At 30.6% G+C, this 12,353-nt stretch overlaps 1 protein-coding gene across 1 annotated transcript; it reads right to left on the bottom strand.

Moving 5' to 3' along the window:
• Positions 1–2,668: 2,668 nt before the first annotated feature.
• Positions 2,669–4,810, bottom strand: LOC120071549 (cyclin-D3-1-like). The gene is made up of 4 exons (XM_039023883.2): positions 4,047–4,810; positions 3,741–3,942; positions 3,472–3,602; positions 2,669–3,374 (listed from the first exon to the last, which is right to left on the bottom strand). Exons 1-4 carry the CDS (start codon positions 4,542–4,544, stop codon positions 3,075–3,077), a joined length of 1,131 nt encoding a protein of 376 aa, XP_038879811.1. The 5' UTR covers positions 4,545–4,810; the 3' UTR covers positions 2,669–3,074.
• Positions 4,811–12,353: the final 7,543 nt, after the last annotated feature.

Here is a 12,353-nt window from a genome sequence, read left to right as displayed (position 1 = left end):
TGTCAAAAAAAAAAAAAAAACACTTATCATTAAAACATGGACTTGATTGAGTAAATTCAAGTTGGTGTTTTATAATTAAAGTCAACATAAATTAGTAGTAGTTATTGTCGTATATATTCCTCCATTTGAGATTAGAGATTCAAATCTTCATACCTTCATTCGTACTACAAAAAGTAATCTTTCACTGTTTTTACTAATTCTTAACTTCAAACCAAACATATGTTTATGCAAGTCTATATAATTTATAGTGATTCAATTACTTGTAAGTTTGATATCTAAACTTTTAAATTTGTGTCTATAACTTGTCTTTGTAATTTAAAAGGTTATAATTGGTGCAAGACTTCAATTTTTCTGTCCAATAAATTTCTGCCATTAATTTCATCTATTTTAAAGGTGTTAAAGAATGATGTATCATACATACACAAAAAAGAGAAGTGACAAGTTGACATTCGATGAATTTAAGTTTTTTTTTTTTTTTTTTTGGATGAATTTAGATAAAGGGATAAGGTAGAATTTAACGTTAGACTTAGAAATAGATGATTTACTATTCGGGTTGAATTTAATATTGATTTGAATATAGTTGAATTGGACAAAACATTAGTACATCCATTATAATTCATAAATTCAAATTTCCAACACCATTGTTTGAAGCAAAGAATTTAATTGTTTTCAAAAAAAAAAAAAAAAAAAAAGAAAAAGGGGCCCACAATATTTGATCTTAAAAGTTTGAAATTCTCCCATTCCTTCCTTCATTACTATAGTGAGATAGAGAGAGATAAGAAGGGAAAGAGGGAGGGAGGAAATCACACTTTCCTATACTTCTCTTTTTGGTTATGCATATACAAGCTTTACAGCTGTTTACCAAGAAACCCTAAACATATATTTATTAATATAGCAAATTCTTTTTGGTCTAAATTTCAAACCTAATTTTGATTAAAGAGATAACCATGAACATAGCTCAACGGTAATTGATATGCATTCTTTTTTCAGATCGTAAGTTCAAATCTTTATACTCTAAATTTTGTACTAAAAAAGGCAAAAAAAAATTAAAATAAAATGTGATTTCTTTTTCTCGTTCGAACATAGTTCAATGAATAAGATAACATACATCGTAAACGTAGCATTATTATTAGTGTGGGGGACAAACATTCATTGACCTTTTAGTCCTTGGCTTTGTAAGGAACAAAGCTGTTTCCCTCTATATATATAGTGCATAATTATAACTATAGCACACATCTACCTTCCATATGCACCACTCTACCAACCTTAAAACAACAAGAGTGAAGAGGGAAGATTTAAAAGAGAGAAAGAGGGTCAAATGTGGAATTGATTGTGCTCAAATTCTTTTTAAAATTGGCACATTTTCTTTATTCTTATTGGTGTATTATCAATTTTGAACCCTTCTATAATGTTGAACTTAATATTAATTCTTGTTTAAAACTTCGTGGATAGATATCGTCTTTGTTAGCTTAAGAGTGTCTCTTCATTATATGTTGATATAGATGTTGTGCTTCCAATTTTTAAAGCTAATTGATAGTGACGAAATATCTATTTTTTCTCCTTTGAAAAGATGTTATAAGAAAAGGAAAAGAGAGAAGGAAAAAAAAAGATGAAGAGTGTCCTAAGTAAAGAATCTACTACAATCAATTATTTTCAATCACAATGCCTGAAATCTCATTTTACCTTGTTGATGAATAGTAAAAACTTTAACTTAGAATGATAAAAAAAAAAAAAAAAAAAACATGAACTTTAGGGAAATAATTTAAATCACATGATAGCACTATAGATTTAGGGGGAAAAAAACACTTGTTATGGTTAAAATTTAAATGCAATCATCAAACATACTATTAAATCATAATCACTCATTATTGGTGAAAAATTCACCATTGGGACTAAAATCATTGAACCAAACTATATTGAACTTTCAGGAGAAAGAATTCCAAACTCCCTTAAAAAATTCAACGCATCAATTAGTTTTCCTCTATTTTGGAATCATGATTTGAACTCATTATCTCATTTTCAATCTTTTTCTTAAAAAAAGTCATAATCATATATATTTTTCTAAAAAATAGGATAATTACCACCCCACCCCTCTTCAGTTGGAGCCAAAAAGCAGAGAATTTATGGCTCAGCTTATTCTCTATTTCTCTCTCTAGTCAAAAAGTATTTCCCACAAAATAAATTTGGATTCAAATTAATTTCCCCCCACAAAGAAAACCAATTCCATTTAGATTTGGTTCAAAATCACTGTCATTATAAAAAGAGAATACAAACAACCAAAAGAAAAGTTTATGCAACTTTAATAAGACTGTTTCAGAGGAGGAGATTGTAGACAGGTCCAATCCATTGAAACAAACAACATTTTTCAAAAGACAAAACATCCTTGGCTCATTCCGCAGCCAGTTTCAAGCTATTACCCATTTGCCTGGAACACATGTGGGTCAGAGTAAAGTTTAACATTAATTCAACAACTACTTGAAGCTAAATTGGTAATGGAACAAGATAATATCCAAGATCAACGATGATAATCACTGAAACTGGCTTTGAGATAACCAAAGCTTCCATCAGATATCATTTCATTCAAGGTGGATTTTATGACCAAAATGTAAAGAGTAAGCCAGCTACTCATTCAAATTATTAACAAAAAAGAAAAAAGTCAAAACACTGATGAACAAGAAATGCTGTGCTTTTATTTAATAATAATATATGAGTTTTGTTCAAAACAAAAAGAAAAGTCATCTGATTTGAAATCAAGTAGGATGGGGATGGCAGAAATGTATACAGTTTTAGAGAGAAGCCAGACTGCATACTTTTGTTGTTTGTTTTGTCTACTCCAATGCCCATTTTCTCTGGTCACTTCTGTTCTTGTGAAAATTCCCATCAAATCAAATCCCCATCAGTGCTCTTCTCTTCATTTTTCCCATCCTGATGCCAAGGGCATTGTGGGCAATTGGATAACAATGGAAGAAAAGTTCCCTCAACTTGCAGCAACAAAAGTGAGAAATTGTGCAGCATTATAAACAATAATCATTTCCTAGAACGTTGGAGGCGAAAAGAGGGGGGCAAATTGAGAATCAAGAAGGGCTGCCAACAATGTCCAGAAATGCCCTGTTAAGAGAATGAAATTTCATCTTTGGCTCTTCAGATTTGATCTTCTTGAAAGAAGGTTCAGGTGATGAACAAACTGATGCTGCTCTAAATGCCCAAGAATCATTGGAGCTGTCTGAACTGAAACCAGCATCAATCACACCACTTGGGCTATCAGGAGCTTGCTGTTCATGCTTGCGCTTGTGGGAGTTGATGGGATGATAAAAGCCATTATCATAGGCCTTTGAATGCTCCACAACAAGGTTGTAACAGCATTGCACTTTTTCCTGCTCAAATGCAGTGTAAAAGTTAATATAAAAAATAATTGGTTAATTTGCATAAACCAGGCAATGAGCTTATAATGAGATTCCTTTCACAACAAACCTTGCTCATTTTGAGGACACCCAAAAGCTTATCTTGGTACTCCAATGTCTTATGGGGCTCAATCTGATCTATCACTTCCATCATTGTTGCAGTTGCTAAGACAGATGGAAGATAACCCACAAATCTTGAATCTAACAAGATCCGAGAGAAGTTCCAAGTCATGAAATGAGAATTCAAGGGAAAAAATACCAAATTTAATCATTTTCCACTTCATTTGTACATGTAATGCACGAAGTCTAATCTACTTTTAGGTGGTTGTAAGTTCTAACCTGAAAGTAAAGAGAGGAGAAGATGCTCAGAACGCCTGAAGAACTCCAAGTGAAGATTGTTCTTTAACCCAAGCCTCTTTACAATGTGATCAAGAAAAGAATATGGAGTCACTAAATGCATCCTCCACTGAAGAGTTGAGAGCACTAGAAGCTCCATTCTCTGAATGGTTTTAGCCTCAAATACGTACTTAGCATCCTCTACCTGAGACATTAAAACAAACACGTTATCTGCAAGAACAAATCTTAATCATCCATAACATTAGAACTCGATTGACAAAATGATGGTATTGCATAATCTAAACATACTTGAAGGTCCAAGAGAAGAGGAACTTGAATCTCCTCCACTTTAGCCGCCAAAGAGAGGCAAGTGACAGCCACAAGCTGGTTCATCCACGGCTTGTCACTCCTAAAATGGAAGCTCAAGAGGAATCTATCAAAATAAGCAACAGCCAAAATCGTAGTGAGAGTTGAAAACCCATAATGGGATTGGACTTTGAGCATCCACTCCACAGCTGAAGAACGAGCAGCAGAAACAGAAGGATCCATCAACAAAGCTTTAAGCTCAAGATTGCTCTGTTTCAGCTGCTCTGTTTCCTTAGACAACATGGAGAGAAGCCGTTCATCTTCCCCGGAGAGATCTTCCTCTAAAAACCCCAAAGAAGAGAAATGGGTGTGATGGGTTTGTTCGAAGTCAGCTTCATCTTCCTCCTCCTCCCATTTCTCCTCCTCACAAAACAAAGAATCGAGCGGAAACAAATGGGTTTGGGATTCATCATCAGCTTGTTCATACCGATGCATTGCCATCGATGAAAAGCTTCGAATAGGGGACTCAAAAGTGGAAGCAGCAGGAGCAGCTGAAACGGCCGTCCATGGCGGCCGGAAGTGGAAACAGTGAAGAAGATTAGAGAGAAAAGGGGGAAGAGAGAGAGAGAAGAGCGATGAGTTGTTGTAGAGATTGTGGGTTTATGTTTTTATATGAGCATTGGGGAATGGAAATGTTTGTGCTTTCGGTGTGTCCCGTTGGCGGGCAGAAATGAAATGCAACGGCACACACACCAAGCCGGACCCCATGAAAGCAACCTCATAAGAAACCTAAATAAATGGCAATGCATTCCTCTATTCATTATTCACTATTCACTATTCACTATTCACTCTGTATTGTATATTTGTATACTTTGTTTATGAGAGAGACACGGTAGGTTTTCTAGGGTTTTGCTTTCAAATAAAATCCCTCTTTTTCCTTTTTCCCTTTTTCTTTATGGATTTCTTCATTTGGGTTCTATTATAAAAAACATTCCATTTTTCTTTTTCAAACTTTTTCTTATGGCTGGGGTGCATGCTATATGCAATCTAAAATTGAGATTTCAACCCTCCTAAGGGAAAAAATAAAAATAAAAATGCATTCCCAGTCCTCAAGTTTTGATCTAATTTTTATTTGATTTTTATGTTTTAAAATTTTAAAAGTTTTAGGTTGTATTTACCCAACGGCACACACGTCAAACCAAGCGGGGAATGAGTTTCAAAATTATATGGAATCCACTAGCCGATATCGTTATCATTACCGTTGCTGTTACTATTATTATTACTGTCACGATATAAGAATTGTGAAATCTGTCATATTTGTTACTGTTGCTGTTTGACCTTAAACAATAAATCTAATAAATTCATTATTCTAAGTAAACGTGATCAAAATCAATTCAATTACGTTTGCAACTATGGTCCATTATGATTGATTTGTCAATTGAATTTCATTGCAATTACACTCATGTTTCACACTAATTTTGTTTCTAAAAATTGTTTCTCGAATTCTATTATCCAAACAATGCAAATTTTGAAAACAATATTTTTATGTTTTTCTTATATCCAAATTTTGAATTTAGAATTTTAAAATGCATAATTATATTAAATAAAGATTTAAAAAAACATTTGAAATACAATATTTCATGTTATAAACTCAATTCATTTTTTAAAAAATATAATATGTATGGTAATGTTTTATAAATTATATAATATTACAATTAATTATTATATATTTTCTTAAACATAAATTATATTCATAAATGAATTAATAATAGTTTCTTGTCAACCAAATATTAATGGCTAACGTCAACTAGTTTTATAATTTAAAAATTCATAGTATTAAATATATTTTAAATAATTGTTTAAATTAAAAACCAATTTGTATATCTATTACCAAATACATATTTAAAAATTGAAAATACAACTATATTTTTATTAAATTTCTTGTTTTCAAATTTATGTTTTCAAATTCTCTACCAAACTAATCATAAATCACTCTAATTTTTACCAGTAAAGTTAGTTTGTCGTCTTCCATTAAGTTTGAAAAATAAAATTTTTAAAAAAATCATAAGCTATTGTTAATATCAGCTAAAATACACACAACCTACTTTTTAAGTCTTTTAAAATACTAGTAGGGATACTTTAATAATTATATCTAAATTGCTCTTTCAACTTTTATTTTTATGGGTTTAGGCTGTGTTTAAAAAAGAAAAAAATGTTAAATTATAAAAACCCTTAACTATGAGTTGGTTTCAACTATACTCTCCAACTTTTAAACGTTTCTATTTAAACCCTTAAGTTTGAAATTTGTTTCAAAACAACTTTCGTAGGTTGTTTTCTGTTAAATTCATGACAGGAAAATTTGTATTTGTTTATGTGAAACACATCTAAACACGTACATGAATAAAAATAAAGAAACGTGATGCAATATTAACTATACATATTGTCATTTTCCTTTCTTTAACTTCATGCCACCAATTTTTCGTTTGTGATTTTTTCATTGTACCTTAACGATAAAATCTCCTCTTTCTTTTCCCGTATTTAGATTTGTTCATTTAAACAACACATACACAAACTCTTTAGTCTATGAATTTAATAGTAAAACCCTTGCAGAATTGTTTTGAAAGGAAAAAAAATTCAAATTTCAAATGTTAAAAGAGTATAATTGAAACTAACCGAGTATTTTTGGATAATTTAACCTAAAAAATGAAAGAAGAAAACAGAATCCCAATATATTAGGGGGTATAAAGGTAAAAAAGAAATTAAAAAAATAATAATAATGAAATTTGAAAAGAAAGGGGTCCCTCAGGCAGTGATTGAAAAAACCAAAAAGGACAAGGAAGGTGCAGACAGGACAATGCTTTACTTTGACCCAAAAAAGTTGTTAAACCAAACACTGACTTACAATTTAGGGGCGCTGTCTCTCTCTATTTTATACATTTGTTCTTCTCTTTTAGGTTCATTTCCCCCTATTTTATTACTTAAATGTCTCTTTTGTTTCTAAAACCTTTTTAATTTTTAATTATACTCCTTAATTCTCCACTTTAATTAGGAATGGTTTTTCAGCCCTTCAATTATTAATGTAACCAATGTAGTTGATGTAGTATATTTATTAGACAAATAGTGACATTAAAAGTCCAAAAGTACGGGTCGGGTATATCAAACAAAAGTGATCTGATGTTAAAATCATTTTGATATATAGGTTAAAGAAAAATTCTCGACTCTCTCATTCAATTAAAAAAATATCTTTATTTTTTCAAAAGTTGGAAATTGCAATATCATTCATGTACTAACATGAGTCTTTTTCGGTATGTTAAAACAACAAGTATAAAGGTACATCATGTTGATATAAGTAATAACTATCATATCTTTCTAAGCATTTTTTAATCATACTACCATATTCTCAGGATTTGTCTCACTCGGATGTCGTCTTAGCTTAATTATTGAAACAAATGACAAAATTCAAAAATTATCTTGTGATTTAGCCTAAAATATATTTCGTTTGCTTTGTCTGGTTGCTTTTTTTTAACTATATGTAATATTTTATTTAATTACTCTACTCTCTTAAATTAGGTCATGTAAAATAATCATTTATAACTTTAATTAGAATGATATATTTATTTAGAAAAACAGTATACAAATATGTTTTTATTTTTTTTTAAAATGACTATGGCTGAACTTTGTAATTTATGATATCTATACTATTAAAAGGTGTTACGAGAGAAACATTTGATTTTCCCTTTTACCCCTTTTAATGGATGGTCATTGGGATATTTTTCGTAATTTCACATTTAAATGATTAAAAAAAATCTTATTTTATTATTAATATCTCCAGTACATTAAATAAAAATAAATAAATTTAAATCATATTTTATATTTTAATCTCTTATTCATGATTTTTTTAAATCACATTTTTCTTTAATATCTAAAGTTATATAAAGATAAAAAAAAATAATAATAATAAAACAAATCACATTTTATTATCTAATCTCTTATTCATATTTTTTTTTTAAAAAAAAAACACATTTTATCACTAATAGTATCTATTTCACGTCAAATAAAGGAATTTTTAAAAAATCAAATCAAATTATGATTTAAGATCTAAATTTTCTTTATAAATAGATAATTTCTATCACACTCCCTCCCAGATTACCCTCTTAATCACAAAAAGAATGTGATGACAGTAATTATCAATCCTTTCATGGCAATTACTACCCATCTAGACTTCCTTAATCTACTTAAACAACCTTGAAACAATAGAACATCACAAAACAACTCTGATTATAACTTGGTAAAATAACTTGAATGCCCAAGGTTCAGCATACACGTTGTACATAAACTTAATTACAAATACTAAAACCTAGTGGGTCCCAAACTTTTTACAAGTCCCAAAACATGGACATAACATATGCAAGACATATCTAAGATAAACACCTAAACTTCACTTCTGTCTTGAGTTTTAACTTGAGTCCTTGAGTGGCAAAGCAATGGGGTAGCTAACCTCTGGGGAGATAATCACTACCTGAAGAAAAGGAAAACATTTGAAAGAATGAGCTACTATCTCAGTGAATGACCATATAAAACATATATACTGTAAACTACCAAACAAACTCATACTTAAAACTTCGTGAAATTGTTGGAAAACATTAAATAACATATTCCTTAGTTGAGAGAGAACCCTTTTACTCAATCCCTCAAAGTCAAACCTTTTGTTGGTGTGGAGTGATCTCAACACAACCAACACCATCTCTACTTACGTGCACGTAGTAATAACTAAGTACTATCATACCTTAGGTACTATAGTCTGGATACCTTCTCAATGTCCTCCAGTATCGAGTTCATCATTAAAACATTCTTAAATACCTTCTAAAAGTCCTTCAGTATCGGGTTTATAATAATCATAAAACTCATGCTTTGGAATAACACATACTTTGAAAGCATAAGTAACATAAATCATTTGCTTAAACATCTTTTACCTTATAACATGAACTACTAACACATGCTTCATAACATAAAGTGTAGAAATACTTAAATTCATGCATTCATGGAACTTTAAACTAAGCATGCGTTTAGGAAATTCTTGGAAAACTAGTTTGGTTAGAAATTATCACATTCATACTTAGAAATAAAAGCAAGTATGAAAACTAGTTCCTTAAGCAAACATGCGTCTACTAAAGTATTTATAAAACACTTAATTTTGTCACTCACAGCCTTGGATTTCTTTCTAAGATTGATAAGTCTTCCCTCTTGCCGTTAACCTTGCGAAAATGATAAAACATGTTCGGTCAATGCTATTAGTCCCCTTGTGAGACTAAGTCACTTAAACAAACTTCACGTTTAACTTAAAATATCATATCCTATCCTATCTCAACACATACCTCCTTCATTCATTCAACACATAGAAAATTTCTTAGATGAAGTTGTTAAGCTATGTGGCCATCGAGCCACCCTATGCATCAATGCACACTCCTTTAACACAGTCGCACACTCCTTTAACACAGTCGCGCACTACAACGCACACCCAACACTCCTGTTCTCAACGCCTCGCGTGCACGCTCGCATAGCCCCTTGCGTGCAACCTAGCACACACCTTACACTCACCTTGCCTTTGCGCGCACCTGCAACCTGCCCGGTCGAGCTGTCTGCTTGTTCAATGATTGCAGCTACCTGCTTATTCAACCAAAATTTCCTGATTCAACTTTAAGCTTGAATAACTCTTTTCCATACCTTATTTTGGAAACTTTCATTCTACAAACTTGTTTATAAATGACTTAACTTGCTTAGCTTAAAATTTGAGCTTCAAATTCCTCTTAGTCTGTCTGGAAACCTTCAATCTTCACACTTTGCTCTTAGTCACTCGAGAACTTGACCTTCTTGAGAAAATCTCTAAATATCAATTTGATTCCTCATGAATTTTCTTCTGGCAGCTTAAGAGCCTTGACAACACTCACCAACCTTTAAATAAGCTCTGGAAACTCCTCTTTTGCACGAGTAGAATGGTTAAACTGAATGCCTGAAAAGAAAGCTTTCCTTTTATACTAAGAACTGCATGCCTTACTTCATCCTTAGGCTGTCAACTCGCTCACTAAGTGGGTTTAATTTTCCTAATCTCAACAGTTGGCCTATTTAAGCCGGTGATTAAGCTGAGAACTTCCTTTAATCACCAATGCATGGTCCTTCAAAACTCTCATCATCACAAGGCATAGTCAGCACATACATCTACTCAGCCAGTGCACGACTCAGCACCTCTTACGCCATTGCCTGATCTAGTGGTCATCACATGGCTTACTTGCCTGCATACTTCGCCTGGCCATCATACGCACATAGCCACATCGCCTAAGGCAACCTTGCCCCATGCCGCACGTGCGTCCATGTCCTTCTAACCTCAACATGTTACTTAGCCAACACATCTTGGCTTCCACACTTAAGCCAAATTTCCTTCCATTAACCAAGCTCACTTACACTTATACTCGAGAACCCTTGGTAATCAACACTTAGAACATTTTTCTTTTCTTTCTTAGCATTCTCAAGCCTTTCCCTACAAACATAATATGATCATAAGCTTAATCTTACTTAACACACCAACATACTTAAGTAGGGAAAATAGAGTTTGGGGTTTACAATTTCAACATCTCCTTTTTTTCATTCGTATCTTCTCTCTCTCTCTTTTCCTGCTAACTAGCTCTCTCTAACTCATTTGTTTTCTTTTTTCTTTTCTTTTTTTTTTTTATAGAAATTTTGCTGTAGGTATTTTTTTTTTATTTCGTTAATAACATCTTTTCCAATGTTTCTTTTTTTTTTTTTTTTTTTGTGAAGTATAATTTTTCTGTTAAGATATCACCTCCCTCTTTTGATTAACGTATGTCTTCTTTTTCATTTTTTTTTTTTACTTTAGGATTTTGTAACAACATATAGAGTGCTTTAATATAACTTTTTTATATGATTCAAAAGTTTTTTTTTCTATACAAATAACAGATTCACTTGTTGATCATCATATGGAGAAAAGACAATGCTCTTGAGGTTCAAAAAATTTCTCAAAGTTCAAACAATTTAGTCGCCGACAATGTGATAGAGAAGTGAGTGATTGTTTTAATGCTTTTGTAGTTTTTCTTCTATGTTTTAATTTTTGCAAATGCACACCAATGAGTTTACGGGTTTATAAGAATTTTTACTTTACATGTTTTTGTTATTTTCTTTTTCTCTTTTAAAATTTATTGTAAGTACACACCAATTTATAAAAAATTAAAATAAAGTTTAAAATAAAAAAATCGTTGTAAATTAAAAGAGTTTAAGTTTTTAGGTTTTCGGTTTGCCTAGAAAAAAATTATATTTTTGTTGAAATCAAAATTTAGTTTGAAATAAGAAGGACAATCATTCCAAATCAATTAAAAATATAATATAGATAAGATCGTAACGAAAAAAAAAATATAATACCTTGTTTTAAATTAAAGTTTAAAATTAAGAGAATAAAAAAATTATCACGACATCTTTTAATCTTGATTTAAATCAATGTTTGAAATTAGCAAGATAATCAAATCATTAAAATAAATTTTTTTAAAAAACTAACTAAGAGATTATTATCAAGAATTTGTTTAAAAAATAAAACAGTTATTTTGGTTTGATTTTAAATTTTAAAGTTTGAGAGTAATCAAATCATGCAATAAAAAGAGTTTTAATAGAATAAGAAATAATTATCACAAAAATTTTAAAAATATATTAGTTTAAATCAAAGTTTGAAATTAAGAAGATGATCAAATCATCAAAATAAAAAAAGAAAAAAATCGAAGTTAATCTCTAACTAATATCTACTCCAGGTTAAGGGAATGTTTTTTCCTTCAAAAATCATATTTTATCTTTAACTAATATCTATTTCACTTTAAAAAAGGAAACATAAAAAAAATCACTTTTTTTTTAAAAAATTTAGGTATGTTATTTTTTTTTTCTCTTATCATTTAACATAAATTGTGTGATTTTTTTAAATGTTTGTGTGGGATCGAGATTTAGATTGAATAGTTTTTTCAACTTATATATCTACATTTCATTTTCAACGTGATGAAATAAGTACAATACATGTAATTTCAACTAATTCACTCTAGAAGATACAATAAAATGAAAGGAATATAATATTAAATAGTTTGAGAGGGATTATGACTTATGAGGTTATAATCATTAAGTTCCCTTAGCAAAGTACGATGAGATTGAGTTTACACTGTACTTTCTCTACTCTCTCTAGAAATATATACCTGAAGTTTTATACTTTCCCTTTTTCTCTTTTAAGAAAATAAAAAGAAAGATCAAGCTAAAATATTATAT

This window comes from Benincasa hispida, chromosome 1 (assembly GCF_027475165.1).
Source record: "Benincasa hispida cultivar pf3 chromosome 1, pf3_genome.v1.1, whole genome shotgun sequence".
Taxonomy (NCBI): Eukaryota; Viridiplantae; Streptophyta; class Magnoliopsida; order Cucurbitales; family Cucurbitaceae; genus Benincasa; species Benincasa hispida.
This window is presented reverse-complemented; position numbering and strand designations above follow the sequence as displayed.

What these genes read in the sequence shown, in the direction of transcription:
- LOC120071549 (XM_039023883.2), bottom strand. Translation starts at nt 4,544, where the DNA reads ATGGCAATGCATCGGTATGAACAAGCTGATGATGAATCCCAAACCCAT. An exon ending in TCTCCTCTCTTTACTTTCAG is followed by an intron (nt 3,603 to 3,740) that starts GTTAGAACTTAC and finishes GGATCTTGTTAG; the next exon opens with ATTCAAGATTTGTGGGTTAT. An exon ending in GTGTCCTCAAAATGAGCAAG is followed by an intron (nt 3,375 to 3,471) that starts GTTTGTTGTGAA and finishes GCATTTGAGCAG; the next exon opens with GAAAAAGTGCAATGCTGTTA.